Below are 24,415 nucleotides of genomic sequence, written 5' to 3' on the forward strand. Positions count from 1 at the left end.
TACATCTATAATACATTTATAGGTTATAATTTTAAATATTTTCAATTCAAATCAAGCTTCAATTTCTGTATTAAATAATACAAAACGTTTTTACCCTTTTTAATTTAATAAGAGTACTTTATCCAAAAATGTTTTTTCTGAAGGAGGTCAGAAACTTCACCATTACTAGAGTCCCAAGTTTTCCAATACCAGAACTGTGCGATATGTAGGTCATTGTGGAGTCTCTTGGAGTCTCACAGATCCAATTTCAAACACAAACTGACCGTTAGTTGCCACCTACTCTTGGTCAAGTAGAAAGATATTTCTTTTCTGCATCCTATAGCTGCAGTAAAATAAAATAGAAAAAAGTAGAGGAATTGTTTGATTGATTTGTCCAGTGTAGATGCTCTAAATAGCTTTTGAGAGAAAACAAATTTTTTGAAAAATAAAATTTAGAATTTAAATTATAAGCTACTGCTAATTTATTTATAATGTCCATTTGTGAAGGGCCCTGGCTTGCTGGAACCACCTTGGTTTTTAAAATAAAGGTAAATTGTTTGGGTCCCATCTCATGTTTCTAATTATCTTGGGAGGGAGAAATAGGAGAGGAGGCAAGAGGTAGAGGCTTGTGTTTTTTCTAGCCTTCTCTTGATTCCTAGTTCCTGCATTTGCTGATTTTGCAATTTCTAAACTCTTTCCCTTCTGCATGTCTGCCACTTTTCTGCATTGCATTGCCTCACTGAACATCCTCCAGCTCTTTATTTCCCAACGTGTTAAGTTAATGTTAGCTGATTTTATTAAAATATTAAAAATATGGGACAAGGAAAGTAAAAATTACACTGCAGTCAGAAACAACTTAAAATTAAAAGTCCTATCTGCCAAAGAATTTTCCTTGACATTCTACTAGGTTATCAGTGACCTATCATTGGGCCCTCTCTCTTCTTGGACATCCCCAGCTTTGTTTTCCTTACCTTGCACACTGGCAGCCCCAGTTGCCTTTCACTTCCTGTGCAAAGCTGCTCACTTTCCCTTTGTCTCACCATGGACATTCAGGGGTTCTAACACAGGGCTTCATCTTCTCATATATACTGCTAGGCAGTGGTTTTCTTGCTTTCTTTTTCTCCAGGACATTCTAGAACAAGCTTGTCCAACCTGAGCTTCACAGGCCACATGCGACCCAGGATGGCTTTGAATGCGGCCCAACACAAACTTGTAAACTTTCTTAAAACATTATGAGACTTATGCATGGACCTTTTTAAAAAAAAAAAAAAAAAAAACAGCTCGTCAGCTATTGCTAGTGTTAATGTATTTTATGTGTGACCCAATGCAATTCTTCCTCTTCCAATGTAGCTCAGGGAAGCCAAAAGATTGGTTACCTGTATTCTAGAAGAATTTTGTATCCCCACACAGATTTTTAAACTGATGTTTAATAGTTGCTATCTTATGTTTAAGTAATTGCAAAGGATATCATTCCTGGTATATTTTCTACATGTTCTTAGTCTATTTAAAATACATATCAAAAGTTGCAGATTTATTATAGTTCACTCAGTTATGAAAAATGAGTGCCGTATAACCTAATTCTCAAAGCCAGTTCTTATTACCAAACTCATCATCCAATCCTATTTATCTTCTAACAGAAAAGGTCTGACTTCATTCTTTCAAATCAAATAAACATGTTAATATGTGTCGCTGTGATACGCATCTCACTTCTGAATTCTGATTCTAAGATCATCAGGTGGACAAACATGGTTTGTAAGCAAGGATTAGTGGACAAATAGATGAAAGAAGGCATATCTACTTTTGGTATTTCTTTCCTGTGCCTGTTTGACTTTGCTCTCAAGGGTTTTTCCCTTAGGTTCCATGCATTATCTAATTGCCCTTTTGTTTGGCACCCAAGAGATGCTTATACCTCAGGGAAAAAGCACTAGAGTAAAAATCAGGATGGCTGAGAGACAAGATATTCCATAGTAAAGTCAGGAAAAGGTGATTGTATTGGGGAGGTGGGAAAAGAAGCGCCAGTCTTTTCCTTTAGTAAAGAGTGAATATGGAAGTTGAGTATCAGGGAATTGATTTCCTTAACATTATTTGCTGTCATGTGCCCTCTGGGTATGTGAATATGATTTGAAGATGATTATAATGTATTCTAAATGAAGACATTTTCCTTGTAAAATATAGACTACTTCTCAGGGAAAGAAATTTTCCTTGTAAAATATAGACTACCTCTTAGGGAAAGCATATTGTAAAATAAGCATATTTTATAGGGTTATCCAGATACTATGCTAGGCATTGTATACTTGGTTATATAAATGATATGTACAGTGAAGACTACATAGAATTTATAGTGTTGTAAAATTCAAGTACTGGAATAAAATCTGGACTTCTAAGCAACAGGAAATACAATGAGGAGCAAACTGGTAGCTTTGTCCCCTTGATGCCCCTTAGGCAGGGACAAACTTTTTCTATGTAAGACAGAGAGTACCTATATAGGCTTTATGGAACATAAGGTCTCTGTCACCACTCTGCTTTTGTAGTACAAAAACAGCCATAGACATGTAAACTAATGGGTAAATCAAAAAGTATCTGAGACAGGTCTCAGTAAATTTCGAGGTTTATTTTGCCAAGGTTAAGGATGTGCCCAGGAAAAAGGAATGCAAAACCACAGGGACATTTGTGAATCCTGCTTTTTCCCAAGAGAGTTTGGGGACTTCCATATTTAAAGGAGAAAGAACAGGCAGTGGGGGAAAGAGGAAGGGGGGAAAAAAAAGGAAGGAGGGTAGATAAAAGGGGCAAGCAATTGCATTCTTTTGGGTCTTTGATCAGTGTTCACTGAATCCACATTTTATATGTGAAAGAGGGGGTACAGGAATAGTCAATTCTGTATTCATCTAGCCCACAGTAAATGGTCACTTTATATAAATAAACATAGAGTAGTTACCTGTGGAGACCTCTGGCCTTCCATCTGGCCTTATCTGTAGCTATTTGCTCAGGAACAAAAGGAAAGGCAGTTCAAGCTTAATGTTTCCCTTTGGCATAGGGAATTCGTGGTCCTGAGATTTTATTTTTCTTTCACATTTCCAATAAAACTTTATTTACAAAATCAAGCAGTGAGCTGGATTTGGTCTGTTGGCCAAAATTTGCCAACCCATACCCTTCATTATGGCTGCGTACAGGGAGAAGGAGAATAGGGTTCAATATATGCGGCTGCATGTAAGCTCCAGACTTTTGTAGCTGTAAAAATGATATAATTTTGAATCATTTCTGAAATCCTGAACAATTAAAAATTCAATCATAATTGATCCTCACATTATTTAGTTTTATTGTTCAGAAGAAGAAATAAGGCTTTTCTCCCCCATTTTATATTTTTATGCTAATAAGAGCTAGTGGCTTTCAGTGTCAATATATTCAGTCAGGATTTCTGATTTAAATCATAATTTTTACCCACTAAGTATATTTACCTACATTTTATAAAATAGAAAAGATAATTTAAAAATTGACAATAATAACTGCTTTAAGCCTAATAATAATAATATCTATATTATTATTAATAATATTTAACATTATCTAATAAAATCCAAGGATATCTAATAATAATATCTAATAATTAAATCTAATAATAAAATTCATATATCTATCTAATAATAAAATCCAAGGATGTCTTCTACCTCTTTAAATTCAGCACTGTGGTTCTTTTCTTTTCTTTTTTTTTTTTTTTTTTTTTTTTTTGAGACGGAGTTTTGCTCTTGTTGCCCAGGCTGGAGTGCAATGGTGCGATCTCAACTAACTGCAACCTCCACCTCCTGGGTTCAAGTGGTTCTCCTGCCTCAGTCTCTCGAGTAGCTGGGATTACAGGCATGTGCCACCACATGTGCCACCATGTCCAGCTAATTTTGTATTTTTAGTAAAGATGGGGTTTCTCTGTGTTGGTCAGACTAGTCTTGAACTCCTGACTTCGGGTGACCCACCCGCCTTGGCCTCCCAAAGTGCTGGGATTACAGGCATGAGCTACTGCGCCCAGTCCAGCACTGTGGTTCTTAAAGTGTGGTACCTGGACCAGGAGCATAAGTATCACCTGGGAATTTTCCAGAAATGCAAACTCTTGGGCCCCACATCCAACCTATTGAGTCAGAAACTTTTGGGTCCCTGCAATCTGTGTTTTCACAAGCCTTCACCAAAATGGTGAAACCCTGTCTCTAAATAATAATAATAATAATAATAATAATAATAATAATAACAATAACAACAACAGGTAACCTGAGATTTTGCCACATGCCAATTATAGTTGTAAGTGCTTTACACATATTAACATTTTTAATCCTGACAGCAACCTTATTGGGCACATACTTTCGATATTTCCATTTTATATGTAAGCAAACTGAGGCATAGAGAGGTTGGATAATTTACAAAGGTCGCATAGCCTCGAGGATTCAGTGTGAGATGGGACTAAAGGGATAGATACGGCTTTATCTGCCAAAGTGAGAATGTTGGATTTAATTCTAAATGGTATTGAAGCCATTCGTGGGTCCTGAGACAGAACAGACTTGGTCTTATTTACAAAGGGTTTGTAGAGGCGCCAGCGGGGAGCAGGAAGCTTGATGAAGGCAGTCACCCTGGACTAGGTGAGAAATATTCACGGCTTGGACAAGAGTGGTAGCAATGGAGATGGAATCATGTGGATGGAAGTAGGATTTAGTTTGCAAATAAGAACAAATTTTGCTGATTGGTTAAGGAAGTAGAAGGGAAAGGAAGGACAAAGGAAAACTGTTTCTCTACACGCAACACTCTGACACCAAATGTGTGGGTTTTCCACACCACACAAGTCTCCAGTTCTCTTCAGATATCAACTGGGTGTCCTAGAACTTAATTCAATTCTGACACTAACCGCATGACGTTACCACAGACCCATAGGTTAGGGGCTCAGTCCCACAAGACTCTCCCCAACTTCAGATGCACTTGAAATTAGTGCGGCCTCAGGTTATCCACGCTTCTGTCCAACTTGTTTACAAATCAGGGGTTTTCCACAACCACCTCTTTGGGCTTGATAATTGTCTGTAAGGGCTCACAGAACTCGGGGTAACACTTTGCTTCCTATTGCCAGTTTCTTGCAAAGGATATTAAAAAGTGTACACGTGAATAGCCAGATGAAGTAGCACATAAGGCAAGGTTGGGAAGCATCCCAAACATAGGAGCTTCTTTCTCTGAAGTTGGGTGTGTTACTGTCTGGCATATGATGTGTTCACCAACCCAGAAGCTCTTTGAACCTCTTTATTTAGGGTTTTTATGGAAGCTACATTACAAAGGCATGATTGATTAATTTATTCTCCATTGGTGACTAGCTCAATCCCCAGCCCATATCCCCTTCCCAGAGCCTGGGGGATGGGGCTGACAGTTCCAACCTTCTCATCTCATGGTTGGCTCCTTTGACAACTAGCCCCCGACTTCCAAGAGTCACTTCATTAGCATAGTCAGGTGTGATTGGAAGGGGCTTATTGGCTGGGCAGGGTGGCTCACATCTGTAATCCCAGCACTTTTGAAGGCTGAGGCAGGCAGATCACTTGAGGTCAGAATTTCAAGACCAACCTGGTCAACGTGGCGACACCCCATTTCTACTAAAAATACAAAAAATTAGCCAGGCGTGGTGGTGCTTGTTGGTAATCCCAGCTACTCAGGAGGCTGAATCGCTTGAACCCAGGAGTCAGAGGTTGTAGTGAGCCAAGATCACTCCATTGCACTCCAACCTGGGTAACAGAGCAAGACTCCATGTCAAAAAAAAAACGGGGGGGGCTTACTATGTATGAATACCAAAAGATGCTCCTCTCTCTCCTATCGTTCAATAAATTGCAAAGGTTTTAGGAGCTCTGTGCTAGGAACCACAGACCAAATATATGTTTATTATTTCACAGTATCAAACAGAATTATCGTGGATGATTTCTAGGTTTGAACTTGAGCAGCTAGGCAAACATTGTTACCATTTTCTGCAATGGCAAGACAAAAGGCGGAAAGGCTTTATTTCAGTGGGACAAGTGAAGAGTTCTGTGTAGGCCAGTGTGTGCTTTGAGATGCCTTTTAGACATGCCAACAAAGCCAATGAGAAACCAGTTGGATAACAATAATCTGGAGCTCGCAAAAGGGATCAAGGCAAAAAATATTATTGTGGGTGTCACTAGTCCACTGATGGTTTTTTATTGAAAAGGGTTGTTTGAGTTCCCCAGGAGGATAATGTAGAGAAGAGAAGAGGGCCCAGAATTGACACCTGGCAGTCTTGGGGCACATTCAAAAGTTGGATAGCGGGAATGGTACCTCCTGTCATCTCTGGATTCATCTGGTATGAGCAGACTGGAACCTCAGTGGAACATCCTTGGAAGAGAGGGAGGATCCATTACCAACCCGCCAAGAACCAGTGCAACAGCTTGTTCTGACCTGCACCTACAGTTGATTGACCTAGTCTTTTGCTACACCGGATTCTATTTCATACTGAATTCCTGTTATCTGAACATGCTCTTTATTTTTGTGTATCTGATTTTTTTCTTCAGATTTTTTTTCTTCTGAAAAGCTCCTCTGACACCTCCCTCCCCTGTCTGGTCACTGTCACCGCTGTGCTCCCATAGCGAGTTGCACACTTTAATGTGATAGCACTTATCGCATTAACCACTTTTAGTTCTGTCTTCTCTATCAGACTATTCAGAGCCAGAGACATGGCCTACATCTTCATACTCAGCACTTGCAAACTGCCTATAGGGTCTCAGTCTGTGCAGATATCTATTGAACAAGTGATGGAAGGAATTCCTCAGATCTGGCACCCAATTCGTGTTGCATATGCAAGCCCACACACCAATCTCTAAATTTTCTCCCAATAAAGGTTTCAGGAAAAAGAATAACTTTATTAGCTATGGAGTAAAAGTAGATAAGAAGGTGTGGTTTCTAAAGAGTCATTATTAAGTTCACATTAATACTAATGGTAATAATAAATAACAAGTAAATCAACATCACCTTGTACTGAACACTTAGTACATATTGGGCACCACTCTAAGTTTGTGTGTCATTCATAAACTAATTCAAAAATTAGAACCTCAGAATTTCTCATTTTAACATTGTCTAGACAAAGCACTTATTCTTTCTTTAATTTTTCATCTTATAGTCTTTTTGATGGCAAAGATCTCCAAAACGTAAATGTCTTGTATTTCCTTAGCACTTTATTCTTCAGTGAATGCCAAATAAACAAGTGTCTATTTGATTTAGCAATGATATCTCTTACATATGCGAAATCTCAACCACTTTTCAAATAAAGAATTCCGACCATGGCTTTCCTAAATTATTTTTCTGAATTAGTTTAGAAAATGTTGGGATAGTTTGGGAGAAAGGTAAAGTAAGTAACATTTATGGTGCCCCATCTTTCCATGGTATATCAAGACAGTTTTCAGTTGGTGATCATGTTTTTAGTTCTTAATAACTACTCAAAGATTACACCATATGCAAGAAAGTTTATGCCACGTGCTAGTAATCCTCAGACACATTAAAAACAGAGTTTGCTTTTTTGGAGGATTGCCTTGGAAATAATCTGTATCCTAATTTATATAACTGGTTATCTTTTACATAGCTAATGATTTGCTTGTATGGATACTGGTAGAAGACAGATTCCATGTTACAAAAAGTTTGGGAATATCAGTGTAAATAACTGTTTTATTGCAGGATTTCTCAAAGCCTGTAATACACTAGTGTGTCCAGTGAATCACCAATAACATGTAGCATTTTTCGTATTTGGTTGCTCATGGAACCTTTTTCCTCCTTCATACATTTGACATCTTACATGTATTTCATAGAACACAATTTGGAAAAACTGTGGCATTTAAGTTGTGAAGATGCAGAAGGCATACCTATTATTTTCCAATCTTTGTTATGGAAAAGCAAAAGCAACAGTTTTATTATGCAATGCCTGCAAAGATTACAACAAAAATCCCATAGGGGTGCTTATCTCTTTTTAATATTAGATTGCTTAGATCTGAGCAAATAAGCAGAAGGTCTTAATTTAATAGAGAATAGTGCTGTATGTCACTGTTTCACTGTTGAGGTGTTAACCCTCCCTCAGCCTAAGACAGGAAGTTTCCAAATTCTCTAGTCTCTGAATTTTCCAGAATGGCATTTAGGATCATCTATAGTATGACCTTAGTGGATCTCTCACTTTTCCATCACATATGTCTCACCTTCTGGGCAAACTGGGCCCTGTGGCATTTTCTAAATATACTCATGCTGTCTGCAGTCTTACTTTTGTTCTTCCTCTTTGCCTAAAATATTCACCCATTCATCTCCTTATGTTGAAGTTGGACCATTTGCTAATTTAATATATATTTACTGGGGTCTACTCTATGCAAGGAACTAATCATATTTGTAGTTTTAGAGAAAGATATTCACAAAATATTTTCTTTTTCATCTAGTTGGATGTGAACCCTATCTGCTTTTAACTACCTTAGAATATTTTACACCTCAGAGAATAGTTTCTTTGCCTGCATGATGTTCCAGTCAACTGTGTGCTTGTCTGTTACCTCCTAGCAGACTAAGTGTATTGCAAGCAAGAGCTGTGCCTTAATTATTGTAATACTGGTACAGCCTGTCTCAGCTCCTGGTCCCTACATGGTACTTAACAATCTGTCAGGTTGAATGGAGTTCATGGACACCCATATGGGCATTAGTAGAACCTCGTGGAGTCTAGGTTCCTAGACTCCACTAACCAAAGGTGTTTGCTTCTGACTCCTTAGGAATTCCATCTATACTGACAGAAAAGGTTTCCCCGGCAGCACCCAACAAACCTTTTCCTGCAGAATGGGCTTGCTTTTGAACAAGCCTCATCCAGAGATGAAGAGAGACATGGCTGGAGACCCTAGTTCTACTCTCACCCACTCATTCCCAAGATGGTCTGAAAGCAAATGTGAAAAAGAGAAATGCGTTGACTTAATTAAACTGACAACATGGTTGACTTTTCTTAAGTAAATACTGTCAAAAACAAATGGAAAGCTCAGTTGTCTCAAGTAATTTTCAAAATGCAAACATTTTACTTGAAATATTGTTAACTAAACTGTCTAATTTGACTGAAAGCTTCTGCCATTACTTTAGATGGTACAAAGTTGCTGGTTGATGCCCCTCATCCACCCCGCCCCCTCCTTTTTCAGGTGCTTTCAGTCTAAGGATCAAATAAAGTATGCACATCCCATTAGGAAAGTTTGATGCACCTGTGTTTAGAGGGCATCTTCATTCTTCCAGTTCAGATACTTGTGCCCCATTGCCCCTTTTCCAATTGTTTTTTGAAATGAATGATTCAGGAAAAGAAAAAGAAAAAGAAAAAGCAATTCAAAAGGGTAAAGGCAGAAGAAAAAGGCCAGGTGCCTTCTCGTATCTTTTTCTTTGCTTTTGATGTCAGTCTTTTTTTTTTTTTTTTTTTTTTTTTTTTTTATTTTTTTATTTTTTTATTTTTTTTTTTTTATTATACTTTAAGTTCTAGGGTACATGTGCATAACGTGCAGGTTTGTTACAAAATGCTCATCATCACTGGCCATCAGAGAAATGCAAATCAAAACCACAATGAGATACCATCTCACACCAGTTAGAATGGCAATCATTAAGAAGTCAGGAAACAACAGGTGTTGGAGAGGATGTGGAGAAATAGGAACACTTTTACACTGTTGGTGGGATTGTAAACTAGTTCAACCATTATGGAAAACAGTATGGCAATTCCTCAAGGATCTAGAACTAGATGTACCATATGACCCAGCCATCCCACTACTGGGTATATACCCAAAGGATTATAAATTAGTCTACTACAAAGACACATGTACACGTATGTTTATTGCGGCACTATTCACAATAGCAAAGACTTGGAATCAACCCAAATGTCCATCTGTGACAGACTGGATTAAGAAAATGTGGCACATATACACCATGGAATACTATGCAGCCATAAAAAAGGATGAGTTTGCGTCCTTTGTAGGGACATGGATGCAGCTGGAAACCATCATTCTTAGCAAACTATCACAAGAAGAGAAAACCAAACACCGCATGTTCTCACTCATAGGTGGGAACTGAACAATGAGATCACTTGGACTCGGGAAGGGAACATCACACACTGGGGTCTATCATGGGGAGGGGGGAGGGGGGAGGAGGGAGGGATTGCATTGGGGAGTTATACATGATATAAATGATGAATTGATGGGTGCTGACGAGTTGATGGGTGCAGCACACCAACATGGCATAAGTATACAGATGTCAGTCTTTTATTGCTTCTTACGTAAGTGGAATGAGAATTTAGACAAGAATAAGATGAGTAAAACCTTTCTGACAAGGACTATCTTAGCTATTTGATAGCTTTAAGACTGTGGGAACCTAAGTTGGATACTAATCCATCACATTACAGTAATCAACATTGGCTTAGTTTTTTATGCCATTCATTTTACCTTGTCAAGAGAAAAGTGATAAAGAAAAATAGGCAACTAATGACTAAACTTGTAATAGGTAATAGTAATAGGAACACTTTACGTGCTGTCAGAGGCAACATCTAACCTCTGTTGATGAGCTTACATGAAATCACTTTGTGGCCTCTGTAGTCTATCTATTTATTTCTCATTACAAATTTTTTTCTACAGGCAAAGATAAGATTAAAGTGTCTGAAGATGACCTGGAGAAACTCCTTCTAATTAAATGGTGTGTTTTGGAAACCATTCGTTTAAAAGCTCCTGGTGTCATTACTAGAAAAGTGGTGAAGCCTGTTGAAATTTTGGTAAGCTTTGTTTTGGTTTTAAATTATCAACCTTCTACAAAAAAAAAATGTACACATTTTGCCCACATATATTTTTCAGGTTGACATATCTTGATTTATTTTTACTTGACAAATAAATATTTTATATAATTGTCTTGTACAACATGTGGTTTTGAAATATGTATACATTGTGGAATGGCTAAATCAAACTAATTAATATATGCATTACCTCACTTGCTTGTCAGTTTTCTGTGTAAGAAGACTAAAAATCTATTCTCTTGGCAATTTTCAGGAAAACAATATGTTGTTACTAAGAATAATCACCATGTTATACAATAGACCTCTTGAACTTACTCCTCCTGTCTAACTGAAGTTTTGTATCCTTTGACTAATATCTCCCCAGGTCCTCCTCCACAGCCCTTCTTTACTCTTCAATCCCTGGTAACTACCATTCTACTCTATTTCTGAGCTCACTTTTTTAAGATTCAACATATAAGTGAAAATACACTTACTTGTGGTTTGTCATTCTTCCTGGCTTGTTTCACTTAACAAAATGTTTTCCAGTTTCATTCATGTTGTCACAAATAAGAGCATTTCCTTCTTTTTAAAGGTTAAATAGTATTCTGTTATGTATATATACATTTTATTTATACATTCATTCATTGATGGATACTTAGGTTGAGTCCGTATCTTGACTATTGTGAATAGTGCTGCAATAAACATGGGAGTGCTGATTATATCTTCAACATACTGATTTCATTTCCTTTGGATATGTACCCAGTAGTGGGGTTGCTAGATCATATGGTAGTTCTATTTTTAATTTTTTGAGGCACCTTCATACTGTTTGCCATATGGCTGTACTAATTTACATTCCCACCAATAGTGTGCAAGTGTTCCCTTTTGTCTACATCCTCTTCCACAAGTATCTTTCATCTTTTTGATATAGCCATTCTACAGGTGCAAGGTGATATATCCTTGTGTTTTTAATTTATATTTTCTTGATTAGTAATGTTGAACATGTTTTTATACCTGTTGGTCATTTGTATGCCTTCTTTTGAGAAATGTCTATTAAGATTCCTTGCCCATTTTTAAAAATCAGTTTTTTTTGTTTGTTTTTGTTTTTGTATTTTACTATTGAGTTGTTCAAATTTCTTGTATATTTTGGATATTAACCTCTTGTCAGATGTATGACTTGCAAAAATTTTCCCCCATTAGGTTGTGTCTTCATTCTGTTGATTGTTTCTTTGGCTATACACAAGCTTTTTAATTTAATGTAATCCCATTTTTCTATTTTTGCTTTGGTTACCTGTGCTTTTGGGTTCATATTCTCAAAAAATTGTTGTCCAGATCAGTGTCATGGGGGCTTTTCCCATATGTTTTCTTCTGCTAGTTTACAGTTTCAGGTCTTACTTTCAAGTCTTTAATCTAGTCCAGTTGATTTTTGTATATGGAGTGAAATACAGATCTAATTTCATTCTTATAAATGTGGATGTCCAGTTTTCCCAACATCATTTATTGAAAAGACTGTCCATTTTCCATTGTATGTTCTTGGAACCTGTGTTGAAATTCAATTGACTATAATGTATGTATTTATTCTGGGGCCCTCTATTCTGTGTTGATCTATGTGCCTGGTTTTATGGCAGTACCATGCTGTTTTGATTACTGTAGCTTTATAGTGTATTTTGAAGTCAACTAGTATGATGATTCAGGTTTATTCTTTGTTCAAGGGTCTTTTGTAGTTTTATATGTTTTTTCTATTTCTGTAAAAATGTCATTAGAATTTTTATAGCATATAATATGTAATTTCTTGAATTCCATTGAGCACAAAATGACCCTAGAACAGGTTATTAATAAGAGTTGTGTAGCAATGTTTCATTATTATGGAAATTTATCTTATGGCAAGTACTTTATGTAAAACATAATAACCCTTTAATAATCATTCTGGCCATCTGATTCTGTATCAGAATCAATATAATCTTATTTAAATCAGGCAGGTGAATTGAATGGTCTCTTGTCTACTGATTCAACCAACAAGAATTTCTTAGCACCAATGAGCTAAGGAATTCAGGATGTGAAGAAAGTTATTTTGCATAGCTGGAAGACAATTTCAGGCCACAGATTACAGATATGGGAACAGATAACAGGAATATATTGGATAATCTCAATTTATATTAGGAGCCAGCAGCTGAATGAAGGTGAGAGGATTTTCTGTGGACAAAGTAGGAGGAAATTCTCAAGTGCACCAGGAAAGGGTATGTGCACATGGCAGACTTATCAGTTAAATATTTGTGAATCAATATGGCATAACAAATTATTTTTTTTGAAATGATTTGACTTAGGGCCTGCTTTATCCAGATGGATCACATTTAGTCAGTCCTCTACTACTGTTTGCTTTTTTATATGCAGCTTGAGAGTGCTTGGACTCAAACCAAGGAAATTTTGTGATAGAACACAGATAAAAATCCACATTTTGTAAAAGTTGAAACTTTTGCATCCAAAGGAGGCATGATTTATCTAATTGATCTTATGTAAATTAGAGTATTTAGTTTTTGTGGGATTTCAACAGTTCATATTTTTATTTATTTTAATTTAATTTTAATTTTTTTTGAGACAGGGTCTCACTCTGTCACCCAGGCAGGGGTGCAGTGGCACAATCTCAGCTCACTGCAACCTACAAGTAGCTCTTCTACGGTCTTTGAACCTCCTATCTTTGTCGGGATTATGTTATAAAGGGAGTTGTAACTTTTGTTGGGGCAATTAACCTCCTATAGTTTTTCAAAAGTAATTTTACTTATTTTGACAACTTTGCCAGAAGAGATACCTGTGCTCAAACACGTGCACACAGATGTATACTCTTGCATGCACAGTCCCCCATCCGCACAACCTCTTAAATGTACTACCGTAACTATCTAATATTCTCTTTGTATGACATTAATATAGAAACCAAAGTTTCAGCACAGTGTAAATCTGTCATTAAAATTTTTTTTAACACTAATTCTTCACTTTTTATGCATCTAGAGCATTTTCACATTTATTTCAGTGGTAACATAATAGTCCATTTTCTTGATAGCATAAATATTTATTGATTTTTGACTCTTCAGAATTTTGATTGTTTTACTTTGTGGTTATGTTAATGTGGTAATTGTTTACATCTTTGTACATATACATTCTTTTTAAATAATTATCATTGAATTATAGTAGTAGATTACTAGCCACAAGGCATAAACACATTTATGATTCACTGCATATAATCCTGTAACAAGTCTGAACTATTTTATAGCACCAACAACTTGGAATTTCACAATATATATTATTTTTAATAAAAAAGGATAGATATCTAAAACAATTCAAGAAATTATTTTAAAAATTAATAATCTATTACCTCTACCTCTTTACATCCATGCTTTCTTTTAGAGAACATGAGGCTTAAATATATACAGGCTTCTTACAAGCCTTAGCAGCTGGTCGTGACTATCTCAGTGGGGGGGGCAACCCCAGAAACATGCACAGGCTGCCATCTTCTGGGCCTGTTCTAGGACTTTCTTTCATTATTTTTCACAGCATTTTTTTAGTATTTGTAAAAGATGAAATTTTTCTTGTACTTACTGTTTCTTCTATAAATAAACACACAGTTTTTCCTCTAAGAAGGCCTAACCTAATCACTATAAAGTTCTCCCTGCAAAGTTGAGACTTTATCTTTAGAAATAATAACTGGCACAACTTTTTCTTCTTATTAAATAGGTAAAACATGGTATTTGTACCGTGGGGAAAAAGGAGACCATAACAAGAAAAGGTAGCAGAAGGGGACAGGACCATAAAAAGAAGTTAAATGAATAAATTAAAAATTGCTTAAAATCCCTTAAGTCAGAGATAATTGCTGTGTTCATATTGGTATTATAATTTCAGATGTTTTTCATATGGTGTATGCATTTAAAAAAATTCAACTGGAATTGTACTATGCTAATTGTTTTGTAACCTACTTTTATTTTATTGAATAACAGATTATGAGAGGTGTTCTTTCTTTCTTTTTTTTTTTTTTTTTTGAGATGAAGTCTCACTCTGTTGCCCATGCTGGAGTGCAGTGACATGATCTTGGCTCACTGCAACCACTGCCTCCCAGGTTCAAGCAATTCTCCTACCTCAACCTCCCAAGTAGTGAGATTACAGATGTATGCCATCATGACGAGTTGATTTTTGTATTTTTAGTAAAGCCAGGATTTCACCATGTTGGCCAGGCTGGTCTTGAACTCCTGACCTCAGGTGATCTGCCTGCCTTGGCCTCCCAAAGTGCTGGGATTACAGGCATAAGCCAACACTCCCAGCTGAAAAGTTTTCTGTATTAATAAAACACATCTACACAATTTTGAATTGGTAGCAAAGTCATCTAATATATTGATATAGTATACATTTTTAAACCAGTCCCTGTTCTTAAATATGTATGTGGCTTCCAATTTTTCACTTCTATAAATAGTGTGAAGATGAACATCCTTTTAGCTAAATCGTTGTATAATTACTAATTATTTCCTTAGTATAAATTCATACAATGTGGTTCTTTCAAGATTCATATGTTTTCGAAAACAGGTGGAATGTTTTTGCTGAACTGAAGTTTAATGATAATGTTCCCAGAAATTTGTATTTTAAAACACATTTCACATGGGCTTATCTATGTTGAATAATGACAGAGGCTCATATTTCCTCCTCTATTGGGCAACTGGTCAAAGTTCCTTTCTATGCATACTAGAAGTATTCTCCCACTACCCTTCCCTAAGGTAGTTTGAACAGGTTCTCTTTTTTTGCCTGTGTGCCCTTTCCTGGAAATGGAATGAATTGAAATGGACAAACACTCTACTTTCTTGGATTTACTGCATTCTTTCTTTCTCTTTATTATGCTACCTTTCTAAAATTCTGAAACTTCTACCTGTATTCTCTTTTCAAGGTTTTATATGTTTGGTAGAAAAGTTTATCTTCAAGAATATGCAGAAAAGAGTAATAAAGTATTGGAAAAGATGAGTAATTGAGAAATATTAATTATCCTTTACAGGTATTAAAACCTGTTATAAAGCTAAAAGAATTAAAATGTTATGATCGTGGTGTCAGACCAGATATTCAGATCAATAGAAAAAACTGGAAAGATAACAAAGAAATTAGCTCCCTTATACGTAAGAATTTAATATAGGATAAGTGACTCTTTTTATGAATCAGTGTAAAGAGAAGAAGTTAATATGTGATTTGGGATGACTGACTAAAAGTGGTTTTTTTAAACTTCTAAAGTAGAAGTTCTCAAACTTTTTGGTTTCATGATCCCATCACACTCTTCAGAATTATTGAAGATCCCAAAGAATTTTTGCCTATGTCTATTTTAAATCTGTCAATATTAGCTATATTTCAAATTTAAACTGAGAAGTTGTTAAAATATTAATTTGGTGATTCATTTAAAAATAACAAAAACCTCTTACATGCTAACATAATAGCATGGTTTTCTAAAACATTAACTGTATTTATTTTATAAAAAGAAGAAGGCTGCCTGATTTTAAGATTAATCAATGAAACCACAAAGAGGATAAACAGATTTGAATGTACCATATCAAAATTTAATGTCTCATTTTTTAAAATTGTAACTCAAATGTGAATATAATGTAAACATCAATATACAACACAACTAGAAATAATTTTAATATATAAAGAACTGACAAAAATCAATAAGTGAGTGTCACATAGGTTAATCAGGAAAGAACATAAGAGTTTATAGGATAAAATAAATGGAAAAACTCTCAACATAAACATAAAAATGTAAATGTAAAAACATAAAAATGTAAACCTAAAACAACCATTAAAAATGTCAGATTATCGATAAAAGGGTAATGAAACTTACATTCTCATAAATTATAGTTAGAAATATGTATTGCAGCCAGGCGCAGTGGCTCACGCCTGTAATCCCAGCCCTTTGGGAGGCCGAGGCAGGTGGATCACGAGGTCAGGAGATCGAGACCATCCTGGCTAACACGGTGAAACCCCGTCTCTACTAAAAAAGTACAAAAAATTAGCCGGGCGTGGTGGCAGGCCCCTGTAGTCCTAGCTACTCGGGAGGCTGAGGCAGGAGAATGGTGTGATCCCAGGAGGCGGAGCTTGCAGTAAGCGGAGATCGGGCCATGGCACTCCAGCCTGGGTGACAGAGCGAGACTCTGTCTCAAAAAAAAGGAAATATGTATTGCTACAAAATTTGAGGAAACAGTTGAATAACATGCATTTATAGCCTTAAAATATACATGTCCTATGTCATGTGAACATCTGTGTTAACAGAATCTGTGTGAAAAAATGCTGTGTGTAAGAAAGTGCTTATGGTGGCACTGTTTACCATAGAAAAAAATGTAGGCAATAATTACATTAATTATTGTTTAATCTACCCAATGGAAGATTAAACAGTCATTGGAGGAAGAAATATTCACCATGAATATACAATAAAAAGGGAAAACATGTTATGAAGTTAAGTGAGCTAAGAAAGATTAAATTGGGTATTCAGGAGGATCAAAACTATGTTTAACAACAACAAAAAATCTCCTATTACTACTAAGTAAACATACTGGAAAGAAGTCTAGCTAATTAATTACTGTCTTTAGGTGTCAGAACTCTGGATTTTCTTTTTCAGTTTTTCTACTTTTCATAATTTTCCAAACTTTTTGTAGACGTCAGTTTTTATCATACGAAAGAATATACTCTTTAATTTTAAAAATACTTATTTTGTTTCTTTAATTTAATTTTATTTTTTTGGCACAAACACCAACCAAGTCTCTGGTTAAAAGCTAGGAGAAAAGGCTGTGTTCTTCAGACCTCCTGCTATAGATGTGTTGCCTCTGGACTCCTCCTTTCTTTTTAAGATTATACATTCCTGGTGGTACCCACTTAGCTCTGAGCACCTTTCTTGAATTACAACACAGAGTCCTGCCTTCTCTTCCTTTTTTAAAGAAAACCCCACTTCTAGATTAGCAGATGAAGCTTGTTTTGGCCTCACACCATCCAGGTGAGGTGCGGTGGCCAGGCTCAATTCCGTCTACCTGAGAGATGCAGTTCTTGCCACACACAGAAATTGTAGCTTCCCTTTGCTAGTGATCTGTGTTCTCCTTCTGCGACTGTTTTGTCTCCCTCTTGATCTTTCGCTTCATCTGTCATGTAAGTAAAGATCGGGACTGTTTAGGCTGGGTATGATGATGTCTGCTTGCTCAGAGGGTTTCTTGATCGAACCAGCTCCAGCATTCCTTCATGCTATTTATCAGTCTGGCAGTTGCTGCTGCTGCAACAGGAACCTCTTTCTTGTCTCCTCCCTGTTGCTAGTGGTCATTCTGCTACTGAGGACCTGTATGAAATTCTCCTCCCTTTGCTAACCTGCTTTGTAGGCTGCAACAGTCAGCAGCCTCCAAGTCATGAGCACGGGTCAACAACAACTGAAGAGGACTTTGCAGTGGGAAGGGGAAGGGCTGTGGTTGTCCTGACTGAAGGTCTGTCCCTGTGCTGCCCCCAACCCTGCTCTCAGATACACATCATGGCCCTCTGTGGCTGATTCCAGAGTCAGTCATGACCTCTCTAGCCTCAGTTCCAACAGAAGTAAAACAAACAGACAGGATTGGGATCTCACAGGTTTCTCTATTTTAAAATGATAAGAGGGTGCCTGCAAAAGCTTCACTCTCTTCCCAGTCTTAGATTTGAGTCTCTCCAGCTCTCCTGGTTCTGAAATTGCCAAATCTCAAGCAATACTCAGCTCCCACTAGAGCCAACAGGGGTTCTCCTGGGTTAAAAAAAAATGATGACATCCCTACCCCATATTCCACTCATAGCTACAAGTAAAAGACATATTTTTATTTTTCTTCGAGACAGCATCTCACTCTGTCTCCCAGGCTGGAGTACAGTGGCACAATCATAGCTTGCTGTGCCCTCAACCTCCTGGGCTCAGGCAATCCTCCTGTCTCACCCACCCAAGTAGCTGAGACTATAGGTGTACCATCATCCCCAGCTAATATTTTTAATTTTTTTTTTTTGTAGAGACGAGACCTTCCTATGTTGCGTAGGCTGGTCTCAAACTCCTGAGCTCAAAGGATCCTCCCACCTAGGCCTCCCAAAGTGCTAGGATTACAGGCATGAGCCACCACACCCAGCAGAAGACATATTTTTAATTGTAAGGTGTTTATGCCTCGGAGAAGTAAACCTAAAGTAAAAGTTTTGCAAATATCTTGAGGACATTTCAAAATTATACAAGGTTAAATAGGTGTGGCTTATGATGATGGGTAGTGGGAATTACCTAATAAAATATCTTCACCTTAGTAAAGTTGGTAGCTATCTAGCAATTACAAAACTTGGGAGATCTCTTTGTCCTGTGGTTCCTGAACGTGGTGATGATAGGGAGATTTTGTGAAATGGGTTTTAGTTCTTTGTACAGTTTATAGATCATGAAAATCTGTTGTCATATAAATCAGGAAGGATAATGTAGACTGCCTGAGGAAACACATTGCTTATCTTCATTCCCACAAGCACTGTGACCCGAAACACAAACCCGACCAAACAAATACATAACACTTGCCTTTTCCTGTGTCTTCCTAACCAGTTGTTTTTCATTTTTTTCTGTCCTAATAACTGATGCTGGACTGACAAAAGAAAAGTTCACTGCCCTGCCCTAACACTGTCATCAGTATCCACAAGAACGGGACATCCTTGGCCCCTCTTCTCAGTGCTAGCGTGGCCATTCTCCCTGTCTCAGAGTCTGATTTTTCTGTTCCATAACCTGAGGCTCCACCATAGTTTCTGTCTTTGAGAACTCTGGCCACAGACCCTAATATCAAACATCAAAAGCTACATTAGGATGGACTTATACTAGTTTCTAAAATTTTGACATTTAGCTATATTTCCTTTTATGTAACTGAATATATGTACATGTAAATCAGAATTATATAATTCCCTCTATGTAACCAAATAGATGTATATGGAAATCAGAATTATATAGATACTATATTATTAGATTTTATATTATTTATCATTAGATATTATATAATTATATAGATATTAAAAATAGATTTTCTCACAGTCAATTATAAAATGTATATCTTCACTACAATATAATTGTAGCATTAATTTTAGTGGCCAAAACTCTCTTTAAAGCATATTTCCAAAAAATGATTTGGAGCTGATTTTTCTGTTATAGAATTACATCATTCCTTCTGGTGACTTGTTGATGTTGTCTCCGTTTTGGCTGCATAGAAATCCAAAGTATTTTCCTGAGCCTGAATTGTTCAAACCTGTAAGTTATCTCTTTCAGTATATATTATTCTTTAATTTTAATTTCTTTTTATTTCAGGAGTGTAAATTCATAAATTAATTAGGACTATATAATTAAGCAGCCATATTTCTCTCATAACTAAGAACAAAGTTGACTACAAAGTATAGAACAGATTTGCAGTATAGACAATGCAACATTTACAAATCAGTTAGAAAAGTTTTTGTAATAAACTTCTCTAACTTTAAAATAAATTTTACATCAAACCAGAAGGGCATGTTCAAGTAAATAAGCCTATTTTTGATAGAAGACTTATTTCATGTTCTTCAGGCAATTGCCTCTGTCATTGGTTTCCAAGGAGTACAAAAAATACAAATAAAGCAAAATAAAACTGTGATCTGCTGTTTCTTAGAATTGGAAAGTTACAGGGCTGAACAGAATGTTAAGAGGTCATTTAGTCTGTTCTCTGCCTTTAGGTAAAGCTGTCAAAAATGGCATCTAGGTGCATTCATTCTGCATCCCAAGCTTTTTCCAACAGGCAGGGATGTCAGTGTCTTATTACTAAATTTATTACCAACAGCAATTTTATGACGGAGCCTGAGACCTTATTATAAATATTCTTCCTTTTCTTAGGTCAATTCTGTGGTTGATTTACCTTGTCATTTACATTTACCACTTAACAGAATTTTTTTAAAACCTTTTTATTTATAAGTTCATGTTCCAAAAACACAATTGTGTCTAATATTAATAACAGGGTGGAAAAAATTACCAACAACCCTGCAACTTTATATGCAAGGATTAGCTGTACAAGGTCATTTTTAGCCTAGAGAAATAAAGTTAAGCTTATTTATATAAGGCTGATTTGGAAAAAAAAAATGTTTTCTTCCCACAGGAACGTTGGAAAAAGGCAAATTTAGAGAAGCACTCTTTCTTGGACTGCTTCATGGCATTTGGAAGCGGGAAGTTCCAGTGTCCTGGAAGGTCAGTGAGACAGCTGGGCCACATTTATCCAGAAAGTCTGCAGAAAGATGATGGCTCAGAGGGGGACAACTTTGGCTTAATCTCTTTATGTGTGTGTGTGTGTGTGTGTGTGTGTGTGTGTGTGTGTGTGTGTATTTAAACTTTAGGGAAATCTAGAAGAACACATTTGTCTGGTTGACCTGTGGTCCTGCGCAGTGTCTCTGTGGGAATATCTAAAGTGGCTTCTGATAGAGGATCTCATGAGAAGAGAACTTTATACTTGCCAGATGCCTCCTCAAAGCAGCATTTCTGGTTCAAATTGTCAGCTTTCGTACAAACATAATTGGAAGTGATTTGAGTACTACCTTCTTTAAAAACAAAGATAGAATTATGTTTCTTTTACTACAACATTGTCATGGATATTTGCTAGGGTTGTAGAACATCTTTGACTTGGAGCATAGCAGGAGATTACTAGATGGTTTTGGTCTATGGTGTTGGTTTGTGAAACTTTCTTTTGATATCTTTTGTAGTTAAATTAATCTGGCACTCAGCACTCTTCCTCAGTGTGATACCCTGTTCTAATGCAAGTGTCCATTGTTTAATGAAAGTTATTATTATCTTTATCTGTTCAAGCAGATAAGATTTTTGAACATCTCATCTGTGCCAGGCCCTCTGCTAAGCTTCAGAGAGCACTGAGGAAGACCAACATGGTCCCTGACTTAATAGAATTTACAATCTACATTAAATATGTCCCATTTCTTCATTGGGGATGATTCTGTAGGGGAAACGTCAGTACCTGTTTATGACAAAATCTTAATGAATGTAAAAATCCATTAAATTTTTATATTTGAAAAATTGTAGTTTCTTGAAGTCAGTCATCTTCACTATTTGAACCAGTAATGCCAGCCCATATTTGCAGTCATTACTTGCTCCACAGTATCCATTCCATCCTTCTGTTTTTCATGTGTTTAGAGTATCAGTATGATTTTAGTAATTTACCCTTGCCCTAAAATAGTATTAATTAGTCTTAGCCAATCATGGAAATTCTATCCTCATTTTAGACATTATTCTAGAAACCTAAGCCTAAGCAAATGGGTGCCTGGTGTTTTGCTGAGCTGCTTGTCCTGAGGTAGGAGTTGAGCTAAACTGGCCAATCAGAGTGAAAGGAGAGACTTCTTCAGGATGAGGCCCCGTTCATCCTGTCCCACTGGATATGAACAAGGAAGCATGCAGCCTCAGATATTACTAGCAGCAAGTTCAAGAGGAATAAGCTGTATGATGGTGCAGTCTGTAGATGGCAGAGCAGAAATATATTAGGAGCCTGAATCCCTGAAATCTCGGTAATATTATTTTGTTGCTAATTTCATCAGTTTTGAGGAACTTGTCTACTTTCTGTTATGTTAGATAATAAGTGTCCTTACTTTTCAAGTCAGTTTTAGTTGAGGGTTCCATTGTTTAGAGCTGAATACCCACCATGTACTGACATGCCAACCATAAAACTCCAAAGTTGAACATTGTAATTGAGTGTCAGTTACTTTAGGGACATTGTATAACACACAACAACATTAGCAACAAAAACCCATCATGCTCATCCTGCCTCTTGTATTATTTTCACTTTAGAGAAGCAGTTTTTAAGCCAATAACAAATTTCTTGTTTTTGTCACATACCAAGTGTCAACGTCCTAAGAACAGCTCTTCTAAAAACAATAGATGCTACTTTTTTTCAGGATGTCTTTATATCACTGTGTATATACAAACATACACACACACCTATATATTGGTATTAATTTGCTTTATTTGTATTTTATTTATATATACCTATATATAGGTGTGTGTATATATATACCAATAGCAACTAAAGAATTTATTATAATCATCCTTGACCTGGAACTAGCAGTATTTTAAACCAACGACTGATAGCTCTTGCAATGGAGTGTATAGTATGGGCCAACTATCAAGGATTACCTACTGACTACTGTTTCCAAGAGGGGCTGTTACTACCTTCCATGATGGCTTTTGAAGCTAACAGACATTCTTTTTGAGTTTGAAAGTAATTGGTATAGTAAAGGGAACCATGACGCTGCAATTCAATCAATAGTATCTTCTTTAGACATAAACTACGTATTTTTAGAGTGCGCTGAGCTCTTACTCTGTGCAAGGCAGTGTTCTGGGTACCATAGGGGCTTTGGGCATGAGTAAGACATGTTCTTAACCCACATGAGAAACAACTTAGTAGGGGCGAAGTGGACATTGAATTAATAAATAACTGCAAGGGTATCTGGTCGAGAGATGCCAAAGCATCACACGGAGCTTCAAGAGAAAGGATACGTCTGGATAAGATGATCTCAGAAGATTTCCTGGGGAAAGTGGCAGAAGATCTTTTAGCTTGAGACAACAGAATGAACAAATGGTTACTAAGCACAGAGGCGTGTGGCTTAAGGCCTTATGGTTTTGCTGTTACTGGGACCAGATTACAGTGGTGAGAAATAAGACTGAAAAGGTACACTGGCCCAATTGAAAAGGCCCCGTAATACCTGATGTATGAGTTTATTTGCAGCTCACATGGCACTAATAAAAAACTAAAAGGTTTTGGGCAGAATGGATTTGTGTGAAGCGTGACTTAGGTTATATGGTCATGCTAATATTCTATGTGTGAGACATGGAGTAGTAGAATCTGCCAGATTTGGAAGATGATTAGAAGTGTGGGTCAGGTGAGAGGAAGGCTTTGAGGTGGACTGTGGTTTTAAATCCAGGTGTCTGGTAGAGGTGGTGGAAATAGAGAAATTGGAAACAAGAGAGAGTCTGGGAGCAAGATCTTAAGTTTTCCTTTGAAAGTCGAGTATGTCAAAATAGATATCACTTAACCAAAATCTACCAGTTAAATATAAATGTTGAATACATGTGACCTATTTAAAAAACCTCATTAAGTTTAGTTTTCTACTGTTTCTGTTTTAAAATGTCGTTAATTTTTTCTTATTATTTATTAATTATTTTAAACAGCCAATTCATGAAATGTTTTGTTTCTAAAGAGAAATAAAATAGAAAATTGCCCAGGAAAGCAAATGACTTCATTTGGACAATGTATACAAAGATAGATTTTTTTTGCACTAGAAATTTAATCCCACAAATCCTTAGTTGTAATCCCCAGAAAATTGCACTCATTCTTGATTTGTGTTCCAGGAGCCAATTTATTTTCTCATGTACCAAATACTCAGTGAGTCAGAGAAAGTTGCCCATAATATGGCTGATGATCAAAGTTTGTCATAAACACACACTCTTATGGCCTTGCAGCTGTCACTTGTTGGAATTCAAACCACTGAGGTGGTATAAGAACCCCTCTCACAAGTAAACACAGAAGGTTGTGCTGATTTAACTCAATAAGTACTCGGTGCTGCCATGGGATAACAACTAAAAATCAGAATGGAAGAACTGTGGTTCCTCTTCCTATTTGTGGGGGTTCTGAAAGTAGGTTTGGA

At 36.6% G+C, this 24,415-nt stretch overlaps 1 protein-coding gene across 2 annotated transcripts in view; it reads left to right on the forward strand.

Annotated features, from left to right (window-relative positions):
• The window catches only part of LOC104656795 (24-hydroxycholesterol 7-alpha-hydroxylase), a 101,380-nt gene that overhangs the window by 42,768 nt on the left and 34,197 nt on the right, over positions 1 to 24,415 (forward strand). For both annotated transcript variants that reach the window (XM_010356489.2, XM_010356492.2), the window contains exons 8-10: positions 10,608 to 10,741; positions 19,908 to 20,003; positions 20,872 to 20,960. In XM_010356489.2, the coding sequence (XP_010354791.1) occupies positions 10,608 to 10,741; positions 19,908 to 20,003; positions 20,872 to 20,960 (319 nt within the window). The remainder of the gene's footprint in view (positions 1 to 10,607; positions 10,742 to 19,907; positions 20,004 to 20,871; positions 20,961 to 24,415) is intronic.

The sequence above is a fragment of the Rhinopithecus roxellana genome, chromosome 4 (assembly GCF_007565055.1).
Source record: "Rhinopithecus roxellana isolate Shanxi Qingling chromosome 4, ASM756505v1, whole genome shotgun sequence".
Lineage (NCBI taxonomy): Eukaryota > Metazoa > Chordata > Mammalia > Primates > Cercopithecidae > Rhinopithecus > Rhinopithecus roxellana.